The following is a 24,678-nucleotide window of genomic DNA, read 5'->3' on the forward strand; positions in this document are numbered from 1 at the left end:
CACTGGGAGACGAGAGATTGTATCTGTTCTTATTGATTATGACCTTCTGACATGCTCATGCCATCCACAGCATCTCTCTGGTCATCTGTATTTCATGCATGGTCCCGTTGTCGATCTGTGAGGATCAGCATCTTTCTGCTGCTGCTTTGATTCCCACCTTCACCCTGTTTTTAATCACCAAGAACCGCGCTCTCTCTCCTTTTCTCTCTCTCTCTCTTTTCTTCCCTTCCGATCGCGAGCCGCAATCCGCCGCCTATTCCTCCACCTTTATGTCCTCACCTCTATTCATGTCCTCACTTTTATCATCTGCGGCCCACTCTGCGCTTCTGTTTCGTTCCCCCTCTCTGTCTCCCTCTTGCTCTCTTCGGGTAGTGCTCAGCTGTAGAGCACAGCGGACTCTAATGGCAGATCATTATCATGCTAATTAGAGCACTTTGTAGCTGCCGCCCGTCATTCTCTCCTCCTCACAGCCCCCTACACTATCGTTAAAAAGGCCACCCCCCTTCCCCCTCCCCTCATATCCCCTCTCCGCCAATCCGCCCGCCTCCCTACCTCATCCCCCCCCCCACGAGCTCGTCTTTCCATCATTAACAGGACGGGCGCTGGCGTAATTGGACGCTGTTTATTCCAGCGAGCAGGTTATTAAATCACACAGAGGTGACGCTCGCGCAGGTCTCCCCTCCTTGAAAAGCTTTTATCATCGTCCCATGGCGGTGTTCAGCCGGCGCGGATGCGTGCATGCCGCAGAGGTCCAACAATTTTTTGGGGGGGAAAAAAAATTCATATTTGTCCAGACTCAAATTTCCTCTCTTTTCAGTCCTTTACACCCGTTCTCAAATAGAAAATTTACTGTCACTATGAATAAATAGGGAACCTGGAAACGACACAGGCAAACAACGAAGGAAGGAATGTCACAATAATAGAAGTAAGGAAGGACACAACGAAGGGAGAAGGGAAGGAAAAAAGGGTTAAATGAAATAATGAATGTCTTCATAAAAGAAGGAAGGACACAATGAATAAGGGAAAGTCTCAAGGAAGGAAGGACAGACACAATGAAAGAAGGGAGGACACAATGCAGGATGAGAGGAAGGAAGGATGGACAGACAAAATGGTGGAAAGGACCATCTCAAGGAATGAAGAAAAGGAGGGGGAAATGAGGGGGGAAAAAGCAAAGGAAGGACACAAGGAAGAGGAAAACCAGGACACGGTGAAAGAATGGAGGAAGTGTTTGACAAAATGAAGGAAGGGTCCTTGGAGGAGGACACAAAGAGGGAAGTAAGAAAGGATACAAGCGAGGAAGAATGAATGACACAAGCATGGAAGGACAGAGCAAACAAGAACTGAAGGAAATTGTGAAGGACACATTTAATAATAGGGAATACGGCGTAGAAAGAGACGTATGTTTTCATGCCTTCAGCCACACGCCGAAGTTTTTAAGGCAGGGAGAGTATTCATCAGCATGCTTACGTTCTCTGTTAGATCAGAATGCACAGACATGTAAAGCATAGGTTCCCCCCTCTTCATGCCACCGTCCCAGATTTTCCTTTTAGAGAAAAGTTTAGGTCGATTGTGCTCAGTGAGTTTCTTCCCATCCTCAGGCATAGGACTCAAGCATGGGCAAGCCTAAATTAGGTCAAGGACCCAGTATTTGCCTTCTGAAAGACTTCTAAAAGATGCTGTGTGGAGTATTCATGCCAAGGACTTTCCTGGCACAGGAATGTACATTTAATCCCAATCCATTTTCCTTTGAAAGAGTCTGGCCACACATTTATAGGTCAGCGACAAATTCAGTCTTCCTCTTTGTTTTAAATGTCACTTCGACGTTTTTCTCTTTTTATAACTTCCAGTAGCCGTCCTACGCTCTACCTTGTATCTTTACAAGATAGTCTTTTCCAGTGCCAGATTCTCAGAAAGTGCCGAGCGGCGCGGTCGTGACTGACTCCGAGTTACTGTGGCGACCAGGAACCTGTCTATCAAAGCAAGACAAAGACCTGTTTGGTGAATACAGGGAGAGGCTGAAACTCCTCGCGGCTTACATCACCTCCCAGGAGGTTGCACAACACAAGGCTGCCACTCCAACAAAGCCAGCCTCTCATTTCCTTTGCTCGCCTCATTCCCTTTCATCCACTCACAAAATACCTGACATATTATGCACCCACGCCTCCTCTGATTGGCAAACCTCACTCCCTTAGGAAGGTGGTGTATTTCCAATATTGTCACTCTGCTGGCATAATCTTTTATTCTACCTCTCAACTGTCTGAAACTACGCACGGTAACATCTAGAGGTGCTTAGTCAGGGCTTTTCCTGCTGTTAATTTACATGCTGTGCGTCCTCCTTGCAACATTTATTTCACATGTGGCGATGCAGTGTTAACCCTCAACACTTGTCTCAGAGAATCGTCGAGAGTCTTTTAGGTCGTTTTCACACCTGATTGTCCGGTGGACTCGGTTTGATTGCATCTTTTGTTAAATTTTCAGCTGGTGTGGTTTTCTCACAGAGCGCTGTTCCCCCCCCCACCCCATCACCTGTGATGGTGCTGCACTATGAACCACTGAAGGAAACAAGATGAAAACCTCAGAAGAAGACATGAACACAACTTTGTCCTTCACAAGATGTAAACAGAGTGGCAACATATTTTAGTGGTTGTGGGATTTCTCTTTTTTTTTTTATTGGCTAAAGATCACGAGTCGAGTCATTTCTCTCGCTAGCGCTAGATTTTCGTGTTTGTTTTGGTTGCGCTTACCTAGAATTCCCTGCGCTATGATACACTTAGCAGAGGCGCTTTTGGTGGACTCTACAGTCCGCTTGGTGTTCACATGTGCATTCGAACCACACCAGAGTTCACTTCAACCAAACTGAGACCGAGGGTTTTTAGGCAGACAAGAGTTCACTGTTTTGGTCCGCCTCAGAGCTTGATTGCACATTCACGCCTCCACAAATGAGCCTGACTGTCAAGGCAAATGAACTAGAGTTTGATTAAAGCTGACTAAACAGGGTCTGTTGTGAATGCATCTTTAGACTGCAGTACCTGGTAAAAGTCTTCCACAAAATTCTTTTTATGTTGACAGACCAACACAAGATAAGTATCATATAATTTTTTTTTTTTTTATCATCTAACCAGACGACCTTCTTTCACGTCTTTGCTGTGTCCCCCCTGCTAGTTAATGCTTTTCCAAGACACTGTTCATTCCTCAACAAACAATTATGTCGTTACCTGGCTGCACTACTGCTGTGAGTAGAAACTGAATACATTTCAGCTTCCGTTTTGCTCTGTTTTGGTCACGATAAACTTCTAATAAAGATATATTTTCTTCTAACCCCACATACCTCGCTACATTCAGCACAAAAAGGTTTTCTCTATTGTTTGGTGTTGGAAAAAGGGGTTTTCCTGCAGGCTTTTAGACCTTTTCGCTGAAAACAGCTGCACTGTTTGCAGCAGCGAAAGTGGTAAAAAGGCATGCTGACCAGACATCTAAAAAAAAAAAAAAAGAAGTTGCTGTTACTGTTAGGGGGGGCGACTGTGGCTCAGTGGTGAAGAGCAGTTGTTGGGTTGATTCCAGCTTCCTCCTTTAGCTCGTGCCCTGGGGCAAGGCACTCCAAACTGAACCGATCTGCCTTTTGGCATATGAACGAGTGTAACTCTGTGAATGTGGCTGCATTGTGAAACACTTTGAGTGGCTAGCATGACTGGAAAAGTGCTAGAACCATTCAGTTACTCTCTGCTACATTTTGTTTTTAGAGTATCAGCTTAAAGTTGAAAACAGAAGTGAAACTTTTGACCTATACTTGAACCCAAAACTCATCCAAAAAAGACCATTTCAAGTTATATTCTTGCTAAAAAGAATCTTATTTTTTATTATGTAAAGTAACCATTTCTTACCAGATGCCTGTTGTTCTTAACATGATGTTCCTTGAAGTCATTAAGGAGGCCAAGTAAACTAAATCACAAATAACACAGCATCAGATGTGTCCTGGTTCCCTTTGCACATTTTGTTTTTCATCGTTTCGTGTCTCTGCTTTGCAGATGGTATGTGCCTCTCTTCAGCCTCATCTTCCTCATGATCTGCTGCTATGGCAGAATCATCTGTGTGGCCAATAACAGAGTAAGTGATCAGCATGTTTCCCCACATAACGCAGTAGAAACAGAGTCCAATCAATTTGATTCTGAACTTTGGGGAAAAATATCAGAAATTTTGTTGCGTTTGTGTTTTAGTTTTTCTTTTTGCCATGACTTTTAACCCTGATGTTCCTGCAAAGGTGTCGGCAAGGTGACAAACTGGATCTCCTACATCTGATGGAGACAAAAATAGCTCAGGTTGGAAACAAATCAGCACTTTAAATACAGTATCTTGTCTGAGCTGCTTTATTTGGAGGTAAAAGTGTCAGTCAGAGATGCACCCAGCAGTCAAAGATAATTACACTCACCTAATTAACTTAGATGAAGCAGAAATGCAATCATAATTTACTTGTATTTACTTATGATTTCCTTTTCTTTTTTTTTTCTTATCTGTAAATACATTTGAACAAAAGACAATCAGAGAGTGGTTAGTTTAGGTCGGGAGTCTGCAAGCTGTGACTCTTTAGTCCACCCCCCCACAGGCTTTGATAAGAATTTTGCCTGAAAATATACAGGTAAAAAGATCATTTCTATTTTAAAAAAAGGTAAAAGGAAAGGTTATTTCATGCAGTTCCTGTGTTTGAAGAACTGCATAGAAAAAATTTTATTTCTGTGCAAGTCCAATAATTCTGCTGTGCTTCACGATGTGTTCACACTCATTTAACGTTTTTTTTTTTTTTTTTTTACATTTTTGTTATAAGACAAAAATGATTTTAAGAATTTTAATGGGAATTTATGTCAACCAGCAACACACAGCGGTACATAATTGAAAAAAGGAAGGAAACTAATGCGTGGTTGTTGCATTTTTCTTTATAAATAAAAATCTGAAAAGTGTGGTACCCATTTATCCAATGCAACCTATCGCCTTCAATGTTCACCTAATTGGTAAATGGAGCCCAAGGACTTTATGATATAAAGAAACATGTGATTGTTATAATATTGCAAAATAATGTGACTACAAGATTACAATTAATGCACATTTTCTTGATCCTTTTTTTTTTTATCATACTTTGTCACAAAGTGAAGCAATGTTCCTAATCTTCTGCTTCACTGTCACGCTCTGCTTTGTGCCAGACTGGCATATAAATTCCCAATAAAAATATTGTATTTGTAATATGACCAAATGAAAAATATTTTTGACGAGGTACTGAATTTATTTGAGTAAGTAAGAGGAAAAATAGAAGCAGAATACCTTCTGGAACGTTAACCATTTATGACCTTTTTTTTTTTTAAGTTGTCATATTAGGGATGAGGATTTCCTGAACTTTCCTTTAAAACAAAAAGGAATAGCTGTCAAGTTTATGCTTAGGATTTGTTGTTGAAGAAAATCACGTCTCTCTTGTCTTTTTCTGACAAGAAAGTTCTTTTCATTTTTAGGCATTTTAAACTCTGGTCAGGTCGGTTTTGTAACCAGTTCATGAACTAACTTATCTCCTTGTTGATCTGCTTTGCAATTTGCCTTGAAGGTCCTTGTAACTTTCCATCTTAATGGTGCAGCAGAAACCCGGAGGCAGCGTTATACACATTGCTCGTAACTACCGTTACCTAATCTAACAAAACGCCACTGAACGTGAAGCTAACGGACGAACAGCGTCGCGTTTTGCATTGCTTTTAATTTATTTTCTCTCGTCGATTCTTGTCAACCGAACACAAAAGAAAAGTAAAAGAGAAGCAGGCTGAAACCTCATAAGCATCACGGCGGCCTTTTTTTATTATGAATGCCCGCATTCCTTCTTGAGGCGGCGGTGGAGTGAGAGAGATCGCGCAGATAGCCAGGTAGCAGGGCGACGACGACAGAGAGCGACAGCAGGTAGCTGAGGGGCAGGGGGAAGGAAAAGAGGCTACGCAGCCCTTTATCATGGCTGTGATAACGAGGGGGGAATGAATGTAGCTGAACGCGGCTGCAGCTCATAACTCATTCAGCTCACAGCGTTCAGCTATCGCTCCCTCTTCCTCTCGTCTCCGCATCTGTCTTCCACCTTCCTCATTTCCTTTTTTTTTTTGCATTCATATGTCTTTCTCGCTCTCTCTCTCTCTGACTGTACTCCCACATGTTCTCTGTCTTCCCCTTCTCTCCCCCCCCCCTCTCTCCTTTCCTTCCACCGTTTTGCTTTCTCTGTCATATTTATGAAGAGCTCAAGCCTTATCTTTTTTTCAGCTGGAGGCTGTCTCACTTGAAAGAATTTCACAGGCTTTGAAAGCGGGGTAGGTGGCGACTCGCCGCTAGAAAAAGGATAAAGCAGAAGAGAGCCGGGATGCTCGCCGGACACGGAAGTTCTCGCACTTTCCAGACGAAAAAGATAAGGGAGATGGGCGGACTTAAAAGACCGTGCAGATCACTGGTTTACTGGTTTTTGGGAAATCTTGGACGTGATGCTGCGTGACTGTGTGAGGCTGTTCTAACTAGCCTCACACAGTTACAGGTTTTTTTTTTTTTTTTTTTTTTAGCTAATGAGTCATTTCTGGCCACGCAAACACAGAGGTCTGGGAACATGGTGGCATATTTGTAGAAAGATGCGACTTGCTCATTTGTTTTTAGAACTATCCAAGCCCCCTATTCGTAACTTTTTTTCACGTCTTAAGCTTGGATTTATTTTATTCAGACTTTCTGCGATAGATAAGCAAGAACAAATAATCTTGCGAGTGATGTTCAGTGTTAGTTTTTCACCACATGTAGCATTTTGCTGCAATTCTTTGCTGGCAGAGCTGCAAAACAATCAATTTTATTTACGAAGCACCTTTCATACTAAAAGCAACTCAACAAACCCACAAAACAAACAATTATCCACCGCACCCCCAACATGGAAAAACACAGAACTGTATGAAAAATGCACAAACTGAGCGGAAATTATTTTTTCTTCCAATATTGTCCTGTATTTAGCTTTATGCCCACACCATAATGCTGCCACCACCATTTTTCTACAGCAGCAGGTGTGTTCAGGTTTTTTCCCTCCACAGATAGAAGTTCACTTTGTGACATGGATAATATCTTTTTTTTTCTTTCAGTAATTCATCAATCTTATAACTCTGTGGAGCAATAGCTGCTCTGTCAACAGATTCTCCAACCTGAGCTGTTTATTACTGCAGCTCCTCCAGAGTTGGCATGAGTGTCTTGGTTACCGGCTTGTAGGTAACCAAGCCAATCACGTTCTGTATTTAAATGGAACTTAACCTAAGCATGCTTTAACATAGTGTCCGCTCATCCACAAATCATCTTTCATGTATCTAAAATTAAGATTTAGAAATGTCTTAAATTCATTTAAAAATGTAATTTAGCCTTGAACTATTGAATCTTATATATTTATGTATTTTGTTGTTTTTTTTCTCACAGGACTTTTCTATCAGGCAAAAGTTTGAGTCATGCTCAGACATCTTAAATGTGTTCGATGACTTGCTAGCTAGCTAGCTTTTATTGGGCTCGTCAGACGGAGGAGTGCCGAACGACGTTGACATTTTTCAACTTTGTCGTGTCGTGTCACAAGCTCTAGTATACAAGCGCAAAATTTCACGTATACGAGTTGCAACATTCACTTGGATAGAAGAGGTGCTACTAGCGATTGTCGCCTCATTGCAGAAACTACATAGGAAATGAATGGAGAGGGAGCGACGTTGCCTAAGCGCAAATTTATTACCATTTGGCTGAGTCACTGCTGCTTTAGGCACTGGGTCGCTTTGGTTGCCAATCCAAATGAGCCTAGGTGGATTCTGTGCAAAAAAATCAATCAATCAATTTTGGCATCAATCTGGGCATCAATGAGGCTAAGGCAGAGAGTCATTTCCAGTGTTAAAAGGATAAAGGCTTGTATTTCAATTGTCTGTTTTAAATTTCATTCAAGTTGGCATTAAAAAAAGTTTTTAAAAGTCTTAAATATTACTTTCTGAAACCTGTAGATCCCCTGTTTAATACATTGAGTTTTGGCATTACGTGTGAAAATATGAAAAGGAATAGCGGGTGTGATTACTTTTGCAGGGGACTGTAGCTGAAGTTCCCACCCTCCGACTGCAGACTGTTTGCACTCTGGAGACCTGGCCGGTGCTTAATGATATTGCCACTTATTATCAGCATTTGTTGATTTTGATGGATGGTGCTGCTCAGCTGGACAACAGAGGGCTGCTGTGGAACAGCTTCAGTCTAATGACCAAATGGCTGCTCGCCCCCCTCCAAATCCCCCCACCCCTGCTCCACAATTCCCCACAAACACACCACAGTCACACACACACAGATTTACAATGACAATCACGTCAGCATGGAGAAACCATGGCAACATTGAGTTAATAAATAGCAGAACAGAGGAGCTTTTAGTGCATACTGCTCATGCTGCCGTTTTTGTGTATGCGCACGAAGACCTCGAGTTTCATCTTGGGTTAGATAAACCCCCTGACTTCCAGTTGCCTCCCCCCCCCCTCTCCCCCCCGCGCCATCTCAACCATTACAAATCCCGCTCTTGTGCGCGGCGTCTTCATGTGTTGCACGCACGTTCCTGTTGACATTTTCCCCCGCATTCTCTCCAGAGAGGAAGAGCCAGGAGTATTCCCACGTTCCTAGCCGAGATCTCACATCTGCAGTGCCCCCCCCCTTCTCTCCACATCCCTTCTTTTTAAAAAATATTCTTGTTTCTCTTTGCCCCCTCTCTGCCTTGTTTTCCTCTTCCCTTGTTATAGCGTGTGTGTGCGCTGGAGCTGATCCGTTTTAGTGAGATGCTGGGAGCTGTTTAAGTGCTCCCCTCTGCCTCTAAGCTCCGCGCTCTGCTGTGAATTGGGCAATTTGGCAGGGCCGTGCGAGAGGGCGGAGGGATTTTGCATCGCCGTGATATTTGTTCCAGCTTGTCACCACAGGCACTGACCTCTAAACATTCCTCTCTAGAAAGAAAATCACAGAATTCCCTGCATTCGCCCCCTCCATGCCCCCCACTAATAATTTTCTCTTACTATTGTGCGTCCGCAGATGCAGTCCTGGCGGGGAACCTTCAACCCCGAGCGCGAGAGACGAAAGGTAACTCTCCGGCCGCCGCATTTCTCAACACACAATTATGCGTGCGCGCCGATCGTGAGGATTACAGATTCTGCAGGATTAGTGCTCACCCTGCTCACTGGTGCAGGTGTCAAGCACGGCAGGGAGCAATTTGACCCCTTGACATTATACCCCTGGGAGTGCTTGTGCATGTGCATATGCACGTGTAGTCGCGCTCGAAACGAGACCCTTCGGGGAAATGCCAGGGATCAGAGGTGCACAGCTTGTAGGAGGGGCATGTAAATTACGCTAAGTTACATCAGATAGAGCACGGGGGAAAATGGGAAACAGAAATGAAATACTGGTCTGCGGTTTCCTCAGCGGTGAGTTGGTGTAAAGGTAGAATTTAACCCAACGGGACAGCTCCAGAAAGAAAGCAGGAACTGATTAATTAATTTAAATATTTTCGCATTAAAACAATTGCCTACCCCTTTGTACAAAATAAAAATTCTGCACAGTCTTAAAAAATTCTGGAAAAGTATAGAATTGGGTCAAAGTATGCTCTAGGCCTGAGATAGTTCAGAAAATGGACATTTAATATGATATATGTTGGCATGTCTAAGATGGTAACATTACAAACTAGTGCTACATATATCAGAGATACTAAAAATGCATTTGGAAATCTTGAATTTGTGTTTGTAAAAATGTCATTTTGAGATAGGAAAATTCTGCAAAATGGTTGTGGAACAGGGAAACACAAGAATAGTTTAACAATACTTTTTGTATTCAGTTACGTTGACTGGGATTTAAAACTCTTTCTCTGCCAGAATAAGTGCTAAAGTTTTTACAATGCATCATGGAAAGCTGTTTTTCATTTGATATTTACACTGGGGTTAGTTGTCAACTTGTCCCCTTGCTATAGATTCTGTTCTCTATTTAGTCTCTAAAGTCAAGAGGGCCACACAAAAACTTGCGGCGGGCCGGATTTGGCCCCCCGACCTTGACTTTGACACATCTTCAGATGATGTGTTGTTCAAAAGGCAGAACGGAAACGTTTACTTTTAACACCTACTCCGATAAAGGCGTCTTCCACCAGCAGTGTAAAGCAAAACAGAGGCTTACGTAAATCTAGCAGCATAAAAGCAACCCTCCGCTCCTGCTCTTCCTGTCGCCTCCACCCTGCGGAACCAGGTGTGCAGTTGAGGTTAGGGGTTAAGGTTATGTAGATGCTGCCCCTAAGTGGCAGGGATAATTACTGCACAATGAACTGGCGTAACCCTCACGCCATCCTGTGCATGTGTGTGTTTGTGACAGCAGCAGCAGCACACACTCCTCCTCATGTGGGCTAATTGCTATGTGTAGCACAGAGTGTAAATAAGTCAGCAGCGGTTTTTATCACACTCTTTCCTCGTATTTCTCCTTCCCAGTCGCTTCCCTAATTTCCATCTTTTTTTTCCCCCTCCCTGCCTTTTGCTTTGCTCTCTCTCTCTCTCTCTCTCTCTTTCTCTACCTCTCTCTCTCCCTCCCTCATCTACCCCTTCCCCCCTTGCCGTCTGTCTCTCTCAGTCTTGTACTCATACGCAGCATGAATAAAGCAGCGAGCCAGGTTCATGGCCATGAATATTTATGAGAGTTTATGCGCGCGCTGCGATGCTTTAAAACAACAACAACAGCCTCCCAGATTGCTCTTGCCATGCCAGCGAGCTGCGGTTCATGTGTGTCACGAGTGTGTAGCAGCAGGTGTAAACTACAGAAAGCGATTCCTGCAGGTTGTCTAAAGACCGCCGGCTCTGGGTCTTGCTGCCGCCGCCCCTTCCTTCTCTCCCCCCCCAACCCCCTCCGCTCTCTAGCGCTTGCACACGTCGCTTCCTGAGTTTGTCATTCTTTATTCCTCTCCCTGGCACCTCGTGGCACCCTCTCTTTCCCTCTCGCTGTCTACGGACGTGCGTCTTTGCAGAGTGATGACGTACATTACTGATGCTGGCAGCTGTCAGGGCCATAAGTCAGATGGTTGTGACCTATCTCTGTATGTGTGTGCGTGTGTGTGTGTGTGTCTATGTCTGGAGCCGTTTGTCGGCAGTCGGGCTTAAAGATGTATTCATGCACACACACACACAAGCGCCACGAGGTCTCGCAGCAGCACAGGTCACGGAGAGCATATTCAAAAGGAGGTTTTTAAGTCATCAAACCACAGACACACACACACACACACACGGACGCACACACCTTTAAGCGCATTTGCACACGCAGCAGCTCGGTCCCGTCGGGTAGCAACAAAACTGGCTGTGCAAACAGCGAGCCGCTTGTTCTCCGTCTTCTCGAGGCGTTTGTTTACAAATCCACACAAGCTTTGCCTTGAGTAATAATGTGATGTGTCTGTGCATCTGTGTGTGTGTGCGCGCGCGTGTGTGTATGTGTGCTCCTACATCCCTAACCTTGTATCCCACTGAGTTTTAGCCCTGCATGAGTGCCTCCTCATTAATCCACTTAGTTTTGATTTTATTTGTCTCCGACAGCACAGGTCTGTGCGAGCAAGGTGCAGTCAGTCTCTCAGAGGTGCAGGAGTGGTGAGAAGTTTACATGCTTCGTCGTCGGGGGGTGGGTCTGGGGGTGTGGGGGGGCGACATTGCTTTCATTTTGAGCTTTTAAAGAAGAATTTGAGTTTTCGGGGTGGAATTATTGCACGACCCCAGACTTCGGCGATTGAAAAAGAAGAAATGAGTGCACAGGTTTGAATTTTTTATGAATTTTCTCTACTCCACACACACACATACACACACACACACATGCCCGTAGAAGCTCAAATATTCATAAACAGGTTTTTCAATACTTTGATAAAAATCATTCATCAGGTTCAGATCATAGTAGAAGCCTTATCCCTTCCAAAACCAAAATTGATGTGATTTTTTTTTTTCTTTTTCTTTTTGGGCGATGTTCAAGCTTCAAGCGTCTACTTGAGTTAATCAGGAAGTTGATTTGTTTGGCAATAGTTTTCCACCTCTTTCATCCCTCCGTTGTCTGTACATAATAAGAGATCAATACAGCTTGTAGCAAAGCAAACCCTCAGCATGATGCTGTCCTCACCGTTCTTGACAGATGGAAGGTTTTCAAAGCTGACAACGCTGTTCCACCGCCACATCAGGGAAGTCCTTTTCACAAATACTTCTTTGTGAAAAGGACGTTTGCAATAAAGCATTACTTCTCACATCGCTTTTCCTGTTGTTTCACAAAAGAATCTGTTCAACTTGATAGAATATTCGTACCGCTAAAACTCCACTCCGGGTTTTCCAGGTTCCTCACAACAGCTCACCGCATTTCATGCTACAAGCAGAAACAAGAGAAGTTTATCACAATTGCAGGCTGCTAAAAACTGAACAAGGAAATCCGTCCCACTCACATCTCAAAATGTTTATCTTGTGTCATAAAACTTTGTGGTTTAACTGTGCTCGTGGCTCAGTCGAAGTGACTACATTAGAGATGACTGAACTGCAGACGTGTGGAAAGCGTCTTTGCTGGAAAGAAGTGGAACGAAGCCGGGAGTTGATATTTTTCGAAAGATTTTTCAAAATAAAATACGCTACAAACTGCAGTTAATACGAGAACCTTGACAGACGAGTGAAGTCGCAGTGAGCTGCATAGGAGAGAAAGAAAAGTGTTAGCCACTTCCTAGCCAAAGTGTCTGCTTTACAAACGCAACTTTTCGACACCAGCTTTTGTCTCCAAAGGACAGTGGCACAAAAACTAGGTTTTGGATGGATAAAGAAGGTTGTGGTCTAGGCCTAAAAGCAAGTCCATGTCCAAGAAACCAACCAGTTTAATGGAGCTTTACCATGCAATCAAATATCGAGCATGAATCATTGTTACATTTATACAAAACGCAAGTTGCGTGACTTTGCAAAGTGACAAGAAAGTAAATATCAGTGGGGGTCCGCAGATAGGATTTAGCTTGTATGTCTAATTTATCCAGATTCGAGAAAAACAGTCAATTCAAAGTCTACCTTGAAAAGTCTAAAACTAATATATTTATGCCTACAATGACTTCTCATGTATCTTCTCCCAGTTTTACCACTGCCCAGTTAGCATCTTGATGACAGCTGTCATCAAAGAAAAGGAAAAATAATCTGTTTTCTCCATGTTTTTCCATATTGTCATAATTTTTTTAATGGAAAAAAAAAAAATTATTATATATATTTTCTCCAATAACATCCTCCTTTTTGTAGAATTGAGGAAGTTGGTGTTAAGTGGGTTCAGATCAATATTACCTAAAATGTAAAAGTTGCAGGCAGGAGTTTTCAAGAATGCGTTGCATGCTCTAACCCACGTCACATAAATACGACTAATCCCTTTAGTGATTATTCATGAGTAGTCGAAGCAACGTTGCCCTATAAAAAAAAAAAAGGCTGAATATTTTAAGAGTTTCCCAGTGAAAATCCTTAAAACACCGCCGAATCGGATTGCACCTTCAGTAAACCCGACGCGGTTATTTTTAGAGGCAGCTTGTTGTGAGGCGAGCGTCAGCCGAGGCGATGGGGTGAGTGCTGTGGGTGGCGGCGGCGGCGGTGGTGGGGGAGGGGCGGCTCGCGATAACTGTCTGTAATCTAGTGAGTGTCATTAACGTTGGGAGCGCTGCGCCCGCGCCGCATAATTACGGTTTCATTCCCCCTCTGCCTCCCGAGCTGTGCAAGGGGCCTCTGACACCGGAGGACTGTGATTAAAAACACGAGGCACTTCACCCGCACTCTTCCTCTTCCTCCTCCTCCTCCTCCTGCCAGTCTACATCCTGTTCTGTTGCTCGCTGAAATTCCTCCTTGTTGGAGATTACCTGGCTTGATCCGGTCTTTAGAGCGTTTTGTTTTTCCAGGTTTTTTTTTTTTTCTTCTCTTTGCGTCCTTGCCTTTATCCCGCGGTGTGAGTCATGCAATGACACATGAAGTTAGGACGACAATAGGCAGATCTTACCATGACCACTGATGCCAGAGAGTCCCATAATAACAGACACTAAAAGGGCTAAAACTAGCGTCTGCCTTCGGGTCGTGCTGTTACAGACAGTGATGCAGAAATACGACCGACTTCCTCTCCGTTGATCATAAGCAGCCGACGTTTGCGCGCGCGCGCGCTCACGCACACACACACACACGTACATAAAATACCACCAGATTTTCATTTGAATTGTTTAAAAATGCCTGCGTTAAAGCTTGCACGCCTCAGGGTCTTTCTGGTGAGTAATTAATTTCCAGCATGTGGGGGTAGAGACCGGAGCTCGTGGGCCTGCCGCCTGGCTCCAAGCGTCGGTGTGCGTGCGCGCGCGCGCGTGTGTGTGTGTGTTACAGAGAAAAATAAAAGGGAGGGAGACTTTGCGCTGCCTCGGATGCTGCGTCCTAGCCTGGAGGAGGAGGAGGAGGGGGGAGAGGGGAGGGAAAAAAAAAAACAGCACAGCGCAGAAAATCGATCCAGGGCCCGCTCTTTTCAGCCTCTTCCGGATGCGAGAGTCCTCCTCTCCCGGGAATTAGATAACGGCTTGTAAAAGCTCTCCAGCACCGAGCTCTTTCCACCCTCCTCGACTTTTAGCTGCTGCTGCATCTTTCTGTCTTCCTGCCTGTTTCGTCCGCAATATTGCCTTCGCCTCCCCTCCTTCGCACAACTGCAAAGTATTAGCCTCTGGTTTAATTGGAATCCCCGTTTCTTTCTCATAACTTGTGTGGATATTGTGTATTATCTGCAGCTTAATATTTTATTAGGTTCTAATTGGCCTTTGTTGCCTGCCTCTGTGCTGTGATCTGCCCGTTAAGGCGCTAACTACGGGTGCTTGTGTGATTATCAGCCTCCTCACGAAGGTATTCTCTTTTTTTTTTGTCCCACATTGCAACCACAAACCTCTGTGTACATAATTACGATCTGGAAGAAAAAAAAAAGATAGATGATTTTTAAAGAAAAAAAACAAAAGGTGTGTGGCCTTGGTGTGTGTTAATGCTTTTGTAGAGCCACTTTTGGCTGCAGGTCTGTACCAAAACTCTACATCCACAAAACATTTGTTTTACAAAATCGGTCAAGCCCTGTCGATTTGGATGTGGGTGTTCTGCAATTAGTATTTTCAAGTAGTTTTCTACTTTGACTGGACCATTTCTTCAATTTAAACCGTTTCATCAAACTTCCTGCTACAAGGTGACCTTTCGAACATTTGTCGAGTCTTCCCGGCCTCTATCGTATATTCTTTGAGTATTGTATTAAATTACATCGACGTCTCCATGAACTGAGCATGGTGCTTGTTCCTGCTTCCAAGTCTCCTGCTCAAGAAAATGACCCCCAGAGCCTGATGCTGCCAGGTAGCCTAGTAGTTTTAATTTTGGTCTTATGTTATTCCACATGTATGTTGTGTTCCCTACTTGGGGTAAACTCTACACAAAATTTATTTTATTTACTAGTGGTTTGTTTTTTAGTACTTTAAACCTTTCCACAACCGATTTCCTGACCTGTTTGCTGTGCTTCTTGGTCTTCATGAGGCCACTTATTCTCTATCGTTCTCTAACAAACTGACGAACATCACACGTGGATTTAGATCCACGTGGATTTAGGTCCTCCATACAAGTGATTTATGAACGCAATTTGTTGCACTGGATTTCATTTAGGGCTGTTGGAGGAAAGGGGGGTTTGAAAACAACTGCAGGCCAACCTTTTCACATTTTTATTTGTGAAAAAAAAAAATCAAGGTTTAGAGGTTGGGAACTCTTTTGCAGAAAGCGTTGCAGTGTTTCTCTACTCAGTTGAAGTTAACCAAGGTTTCATTTCTCCCCCAGGTTTCCTTGGCCGAGGAGATCAAGCCGCTGAAGTGGTATCCGTCTGTTTACCTGCTGGTGTCCACCTTCCCGCTGGTTAACAGGTAGCCGCTCGGCCTCACCTGGCCGCCATATAAACCCTGTTGTTTGATTCACTTTGTTCCGCTCATCCTATCTCCTCCTCCGCCGCCTTAGCATATCTCGTCCTTTGTTCTCCCTTATCTGAACTCTCACAAAGACTTTGCCGTACGAGCACTATAAAGGAAGTTGTCGTGTGTGTGTGCGTGTGTGTGAGATGGAGGAATAAAGCATTTTATTGCCTTTTTTATAAAACGGGAGTTTCATCAGCTGGGGTTCAGCAGGAGGAGGTCCGGTAAATGATAACCCCCTTCCCCATCCTTCCCACCACGGCACCGTTATCACTCTTTCACCCGCTTTCCTTCCCGTCCTCCAGCTCTCCCTCCCCACCTTCCCTCACCGAGCTGGTGTGATTGACAGGTCAGGGTTACTAAGTGATTAGCTGTAGCGGCTCTGCTTGTCGCCACCGCCATGTAGGCGGAGACACAGGTCAATTACAGGGTCAACGTCTTTCAAAGGCTCCGGCTCAAACACTGCCCCCACCCCCCCCGTTCCCCTTACGCGCACCCTCCCTCTTTCGCCCCCTGTACCCTTCCTCTCTCTCTGTTCACCTTTCCATCTATCCCACTCGTTCCTCCTCCTCCTCCTCCATGGCTGTTGGCTGATGAAGATGACAAACGGCATCCTGTGTTAACCTCCCTGCTCTCCTTCCTCTCTCCCTCTTTTACGCTCTAAAAGTCTGTTATAGCCCCCATATTTTTACTCCTCCTCGCTCGGGCTTTCCATCTTTCTGCCTCTATGTTTTTATGTCACCACCACCACAGCCGCCGCCGCCACCTCCTTCCTTCTCCTCCTGCACTTTTCCACACAAAGCCCCTCTCTCCCTCTCCTGAGCAAATACGCTCTCGCTCGGCTCCGCTCTGCCTTCCTCCAGAGAATGAACGAGGGGAAAACAGGAATGAATTGCTCTCTCGTCCTCGTCATCCTCCTCCTCCTCCTCCTCCTCCTCCCCTGGTTCAGCAGCAGCAGCGGTGGCAGCAGCAGCAGCGCTGGCTGTATATATCTCCGGCTCCTATTAATTTGTTAGCCCCCCTCCCCTTCTCCTCCCCGGCCCTCCTCTCCCCCCCTTTTCGTCTCCCCGGCTCATATCCTCTTCCACCTCCTCGCCTCTTTTCCACCGTCTCTCCCTCCCTTTCCTTCCCTCCCCTCGGCTGAGTGCCGGAGTGTGTAAAGTGTTTGTCACGGTGCCGTGCCGATGTCGCTGTGCTCTCGCTTCCTCGCCGCCTCGGCTCCGCGTGTGTTGTCCTGCGCGTGCGCGTAAAGTGGGTGGCTGGTTTTCTGTGTCGAGGCGAATGTGCTGTCGCTGCTTGTTGCTGCGGAGCGCACGCCGTGTTTGTTCGCTTCGACTCGAGAGAGAGAGAGAGAGAGAGAGAGAATGTGTGCGTGCGCCTCTTATTTTCCCCGCTGCTTGTGTCTGCCTGCGAGCTCTCCTCCACGCTCGCACGAGCGTGCGTGTGCGTGTGCTTGTGTGTGTGTGTGCGTCTGAGTGAGGGATTATTTCTATCTGAGCTCCAAAGCCTCCTAAACAGGGCTTAGAGAGACGGCCCAGGGCAGCAGCAGCTAAAGCCGGCGGGTAGAGCAGAGCTCTCTTTCTCGCTCTGCTCTGCGCCCCCTGTCTCGATGCCATTTCTGCCTGCCCTGATCCATCGGCAGGCACTCCCACACACACACACGCACACGCTCTTGTTTTGGCCCTCATCTGCTGCCACACTCGCAAACACACACATACATAGTCAGACGCCACACGCAATTTTAATCTGTTCCAAATGCTCACTGGTAAATGTGTTAATTCGACACCAGCTGTTGCGAATTGAAATGGGAAAGCGCTCCTGCTTTTTTTTCTTTTTTTTCCCCCCTCACACACGCACATGCATGGACGAGCCATTATACATCATTTTACCATCCACGTCTCTCTCTCCCTCTGTACCTCTCTTTCTCTCTTTCCCCCTCTCTCTCTCCTTTTTCGCACTCACTTGCCCTCATTTGGCAAAGCTAAAGTAGCACCAGACACCCACATCTTCTCACTTCTGCCTCCTTCTTATCCTCCCCTTTCTCCTTCGGCGTCTTTCTCCTGCTCTCTCTTGCTCTCCAGCCTGGCTCTGGCTCGGTTTCTTTCTCTCTCTCGATCCGTGTGTGTGTGTGTGTGTGTGTGTGTGTGTGTGTGTGTGTGTGTGTGTGTGTGTGGTAGCACTGCCCGGGCACGACTAGAGTTTTCACAGTCTGCTTCTCACATCGCCTCCCCTGTGTGCTTTACGGTGTGGGTGTGTGTTTGTTTACAAGGCTTGTCTAGATTCCTACTGTGCGTGCTTGTACGCTTGTTTGCATAAATAAGCCCTCTCCTCGGAACCTGGCTGCTGATTTCAGAGCGGCGTGGCGGCTCCATGTGCAGCTCCTAGTCTTCTGCGAGGACTTTTTGCTCCATCTGTGGCGTGCGGAGGCCTGGTTGAGGTTCTCTGTGGGATAAACTTTAGGAAAAGTAGCACGCTTTCACGGGATTTACTCAAAAAGTTCAAACAAAATGTAGAACATGGAGCTACAGTTCTGGGAACGAGTTTTTACCCCTTTACAGAGTTTGTCTGTTTTTACTTTTTTTTGTCGCGCCAACATGTTTCGGATCGTCGAACTAATTTCAGTATGAAACAGAGACAACCTGAGTAAAAACTAAATGCAGTTTTTAAACTAATCAAGTGAAATAAGATACACAAACCAACCTGGTCATGAGTGAAAATGTAACTACCCCTTAAATCTCAGCCACTTACTTGTTGTAATCACTGCAGAGGAATTTTGACCCTTTCTTCTTTGAAGAGTTACTTTAAATCAGCCTTTTTTAAGGTTATGTCACAGAGTCCCAACTTTAACTAGGTCAATCCAAGAGCATTTTGCCATTCAAAGGTGAAATTTCAGATTAATTCATTCTATTTTATTTAGAAAGTACATCTAAAGAAATAGTGCTATAAAGTAGGGACAGATGAAACAGATAATAATGATAATAATAAATACAAAGTAAAAAAAAGACTAAATTGAAATGCTAACAGGAAGTGATGTTGCTGTTGCAATACAGGTTTTCTTGATATAATTTATCCTCAATTTAAATCGAAGACAAAATCTGCTGTTCAACTACTCATAGGTCTGGTCTGATAAAAAAGGTTGAAACCCTGAAGTTGCATTCTCTCTATTCATCTAAACTAGATGTCTTACTGGTTAAAAAAAGAAAAAAGAAAAAAGACTTTGGGATGCAAATATCTCAGTTAAATCGATTAGTTTTGATTGTTAGGTCGCGAACATTCAGATTGGATTCTTAATGTGAGACTGAAGACACTTAGTCAAGTCTAAAGTGAAAGCAAAGGAAGAAGCAAACATCAGACTTTCTGTGTGTAGGCAGGTGCTGAAGCCAGCCTGCTCACTTGAGGGAAATTTTGCATCATTCTTCTGCACACTTAAAATTCGTCATGTAAAAAAAAAACAACCCAGCAGCGTTCAGTTCAGTCGAAGGTCTGGAAAAAAAAACAGCCACATTTGACTTTGATGTTTTCATCTCTTTCAGCCAGCTGATTGGCAGTGCAACATTTTAAAAGCGTACCTTTTTAGAACCTCGTTTAAAGCTTCATACTAGTAACGGACCCGGACCCCTCGCCTAAACAACCCCTCTCTTGTGAACGAGCAGGAATAAAGCCCTGGCTCCCCATCCGCCGGCTGCTTTTCCTCCTTTTTCTGAGGGCTTGTCTTCTAGTCTTTCTCTGATGTTGTTGTTTTTTTGTTGTTTTTTTTTTCTGTCTGAGCTTGATGCCTTTGAGCAATCAGAGTTACGTGCCCAAAGGAGGGTGCTTCAGCGTGGATAAATTGGCCCTGGCGGCAGAGCTTGAACCGGTGATGCGTCTCTAACCTTGAGTTCACCCTGTCACCCCAGGAGGTAGCTTGCATCCTCCTAGTTATTCTTGGTTTCCCTCGATGCTGCCTGTGGGTTTCGTGGTGTCTGTGGACCTATACGTGCTTGCAGGGGATTTTTTTTTTTTGGTATGGGCTGCCTACAGCGTCAAAGCCTAACCCCCCCCCTCTCTTCCTTTCTGCCTTTCTCTAGAGGAGATCTGATTTCCCTGCTCCAGGCGAGCAGCGAGTACAAGACAAAGTGTGCGTTCATCTGTGTGTGCTTCGACGCGCGACGCACGCTCGTGGGTTCGCGCGCACGAACAATCCGGGCCAAGCAGACCTTCCACATCCCCGTTCTGCGCTTTGAAAAACGAGGGAGGAAATCTCAGAGCAGCAGTTATTATTCATCCCTCAAAGAGAACGGGGAAGGGTGGGAGGCGGAGGAAGGGGGGGGGAGGAATGGATGGAGGGAGGAAGAAAGAAAGAGAGCCAAAGAGGAGGGCTGTGTGTGTGTGTGTGTGTGTGTGTGAGAGTGTGTGTGGGGGATACATTAACTCTTATCTCACTGTATTTGGCGTTCTGCATCCCAGGATGAGCTCCCTCTCTCTTTCTCTCGCTCCTGCGTTCCTTCCTTTCGACAGTCCCTTCCTTCCGTTGCTTGCCTCTGCGCCTCGGAGTGTCTCGCATTCAGAGCGGCTGGATGTGTGCTCGCGCCTCTGTGTCTGTGTAGGCTGGTGTGTGGTTTGCTCTGCCTACCCTACTGTCTTTTTGTGGTGTTTTCTCAGCTTCAGCAAGTAAACGGAAGCTGAAAGGCAAAATGCAGGGTTCGCGCTCGCATCTTTGAGAATGTCGGGGCTCTCTGGTTTTTATTGCTTTGAAATTGCAGTTACAGATTTGGGCAAATTTTGTTGACGACCCTTCTAAAAATGTGTAAAAAAGGCTTTTTAAAAAAAAGCCTCTTCAACAGCAGCAGCAGCTTTACATGATAATGGAACTTACAGATAAATCCAACCTTTAAGTCGTCTGCGTTTATTGAGTGGAAACATCCCACATGAAAACAATAATTTTTGACAAAATTCCTCTTCTTTGTACCCCTCATGGTTAACGCTTTATTGTGTAAACCCCCGAAGCCAAGAGAATAGCAAGTATTCTTCGCTTTAAACCTTTCACTGGGCCGAAGCGTGCAGAGAGAGGGATATTTGACCAATCCTGGATATACACTTTCTTGATCAGCCAGAGTCCTGGTTAATAACCATGGAAGAGCATTGATTTTCATCATTTTTGTTTCCTTTTGGATCGTTATTCTGCTCAAAAACATAAATCATAACATATTTTCAGTCTTGTATTAAAGGCCACCAAATTTTTGTTCATGATTCTTTATACGTAAGGTTCCCAGACCCTCTGCATCACAGATCTCCCACGATACTTAACGGTATGCATGAGGTTTCTTATTGCCTTTTCTGAAGCACCAATGTCCATGCTCTAAATTAATGCGGTCAGGAACGGCTCCTCTTTGTCAGTGTTCCAATAATCTGTGGTAGCTTATCAGATTTTGCGGTGGAGAGACAAGTTAGTCGGCAGTAAGGGTTTAACTGAATGAAGGCCTTACCAGGTCCTCAGGTGTCCCAAATCAACCCACCCCTTCTTAAGATGGTGTCCCAAAGTGATCCCCAAAACAAGATCTTTCCCCTCCCTTTAAATTTTACTGCACCCTGTATGCAATTCAATACAATACTTCTCTATTAAAACCCAGTGGGTGACTTCTACACTGTTCAAACAACAAAACATGAAATTATGTTGTTGAAAACTGATTGACCAAATGCACAGAAGGATGACTCTTGTGGAGATTGATACACAATTAGACAAACATTCCTCACTTACAATGATGGCAACAATAGACCAACTAAAAGGAGTGTGACAATAAAAAAAATGCATTATTTACAAAATTATCTCACACAAAAAATATAGCAGCCAATAATTAGAACCAACTAAATATTCAATAACCAGCAAAATATGGAGAGATCACCATCCAGTATCACATTCAAAATCATTGCTTCTACACAAGCAATAACACCAAAAGTGGGCTGACCTCTTCCCGACTTCCCAAAAGTCTCATCACAGACACAAGACCGGCACTCTTCATATTGGCACATTTAACAAACACATGGTATATAATGCACAGCTTTGCACTAAATTTTACCACAACTTTAAAGGACGATCAAAAATAATTTCTTTTTAAAACTGCAACATGGATCCTATTTGCATGATTCCTTTCGAATTCAGTTGCAAATACTCAGGAAACAACTAAATCCAAGAGAATTCCCACAAACTGCCTCACAAGATCTGACTGGAGCTCATCCTTGGTCTCGAGAGGTCAGGTATTAGTCATCATGCTTTCCTTGTAAGCTTAAAATGTAAAAAAAAAAAAAAAAAAAAACATGCATGTTGTCTTTTACAATATTTTATTGTTTCAAAACAAACATTTCAGTTTTCCAGGTTTTCATGTACAGGACTGTTTAAAAGAAGCCATTTTGTTTCAAAGATATTTTAGAAATGTTGACTATAAATTAATTGTGCTTTGGTGGAAGGATGATTCATCATTGCAATATGTAGGAGACAAACTACCGTAGTTTAATCCAAACGTCCACTGTGGGTTTTTAAGCAAAATTTGCCACTGACCTCGCCAGTCTGCTTCTCCTCGCTCATCTTTTCACTTGCATTTTCGACTCTGCGTTGCTGACCGCAGTACAAGACCATGCTGCTGTTTAACCCCTACGGGAGAAACGCTTTTATAATGCGATTAATGTGCATTGTATAACATTAAAGTGTTAATTTTTTTTGATTAATCGCATGCATTAATGTTAACATCCCTAATAAATATTTATTTATTTATAGATTTTATTCATGTATAAAATCTTGAATAATTCAGGCCAGAGTCATAAAACTCAATTAGGCACATGTTTTATGCTTGAGTATCCACAATGTTATTAAAACTGGAAAATTCTGGACTTTCAGGAAACCTGAATTTAGTCAAATGAAAGGTCTAATTAAGGGGTTTCCAGCAAAATCAGGCGTTAATGTGGTTGTATTCTACAGCAGTTGGAATATTAAAACACCCCGCTGATCATCAGGTTGGATATTTCCATTATTTTCTTATTAACACACATTCTGTAAATCCAAGTGTGTGGTGTCGCCTGTCATGCTCTTTAAGCAGCCAGCTGCACCAAGCCGCACACGGCTGTGGGGCCCAGCTGATATTTGGCGGATATGTGACAACACCTCCTGCGTGCGCCTGAGCGAACGCACTTCTATATTAAATCTCAGGCAGCGCGATCGCTCCACAATCCGTCTTCAGACGGACGGGTGACCTGCAGGCAGCACTGTGTGAGGTGCACACAGAGACTGGACTGGGGGGAAGATGCAGGCTGAAATTTAAATGGTATTTGCCATGCGGGCGGTTTTTGTGCCGACACCAATAACCAAAAACTGTAAACAAATGTACATTTGTATTTAAATCAAAGCATTTAAGCTGGGATACGTTATAAGCTGATGTTTCAAACTGATGACTTGAATTGGGCTATTTTGTATTTTTTTTGGTAAACGCCATTTGTATCTGTTGAGCCTGATGCGTTAAACTACATGTCAAAATCCATAAATAAAAATGTAAATAAAAAAACAAAACATTTAAACTGTAATCTGACCAATAGTTAGAAATTTAGTGTAAATTAAAACATGCGCAGACATGCATAAGGCAGCGGCATTTGTATACTTGCACGTAAACTCAAAATTAGATGGTTACAAAAAAAAAAAAACTTCCCAGCACACGCATTCACAACCAAACACAAACAGGCGCGTACCCGCCCAGCTCCCCCTCCTTCTGCTCTTTCAGGCACGTCTTTAAATATTCATCACTCTGGCTGCTCTGAGAGTGCCGTAAACGCTGCCTCACACTCCAGGGAATCGCTAAAGCCTACTCTATCATCTGCTCTCCCTCCCCACCCTCTCTCTCTCTCTCTCTCTCTCTCTCTCTCTCTCTGACACACACATACACACGCATACACTCACTTTTAGCCGCAGCCGCTCACAAGGATAAACCCATGTGCGGAAACACTCGAAGGCACCGTCGGTGGCGTCAGCAGGCGCACGGTCGCATGCACGAAACAGTGAGACGCTTTCTCAGAGGCCGACGACGGACAGATTTTGTGTTTGTGCGAACGAGTGTGTTTACTGGCTCCCAGTGCCGCGAGTTGAGCGGTGTTGTGTTCCAGGAAACAGGATGTCTCTTTGTTTGGGTTTTATTCTGGTGGTGAGCGCTGGCTGCTTTCGTCCCCCAGGGTCTTCGTGTGCTTCCATCCGCCGTCGCTGTGCGTCTGTGCCCATGCAGGTGTGCCTGTTGGCGGGTTTCTGCCTCATTTTTTTTTTTTTTTTTTTTCTAAACAATCTGCGGAATGTTCACACATGACACTGACGAGAAGTAGAAATGCACAAAGTGCCTTTTTGTGAGTCTGTCTGGAAAGGGATTCACGCCCTCGGTTGTTGCCTCCATGCTGACCTCATGATCAAAGTGTGATCAAAGTAAATGATATACTGTAGATATAGATGAGTTAATTTAGATGTCTTTTCACTCGACATAAGGAAGTTTCTCTTGTCCAGGATTGAAGCAGATTAGTGGGGGGTTTTGCACACTTATCACATGCTCTTATTTAACAAAGAGGGGCTGTCTTGAGGGGCCAGCAGACAACAACTCAACCATCGAAAGAGAGGCATGAACTAGACGATCAAATTATTTTCAGTCGCAACTTTGGGTTATAACGCTTATTAAAAGCTGATA

General features: G+C 44.3%; 1 protein-coding gene across 7 annotated transcripts in view; it reads left to right on the top strand.

Moving 5' to 3' along the window:
* The window catches only part of LOC103479434 (cyclic AMP receptor-like protein A), a 74,352-nt gene that overhangs the window by 22,254 nt on the left and 27,420 nt on the right, over nt 1-24,678 (top strand). For all 7 annotated transcript variants that reach the window (XM_081601490.1, XM_081601481.1, XM_081601494.1 and 4 more), the window contains 3 exons: nt 4,026-4,104; nt 9,064-9,111; nt 15,864-15,946. In XM_081601490.1, coding sequence (XP_081457616.1) covers nt 4,026-4,104; nt 9,064-9,111; nt 15,864-15,946 — 210 coding nt within the window. The remainder of the gene's footprint in view (nt 1-4,025; nt 4,105-9,063; nt 9,112-15,863; nt 15,947-24,678) is intronic.

The sequence above is a fragment of the Poecilia reticulata genome, chromosome 2, assembly GCF_904066995.2.
Source record: "Poecilia reticulata chromosome 2, P_reticulata-male-v2, whole genome shotgun sequence".
Lineage (NCBI taxonomy): Eukaryota > Metazoa > Chordata > Actinopteri > Cyprinodontiformes > Poeciliidae > Poecilia > Poecilia reticulata.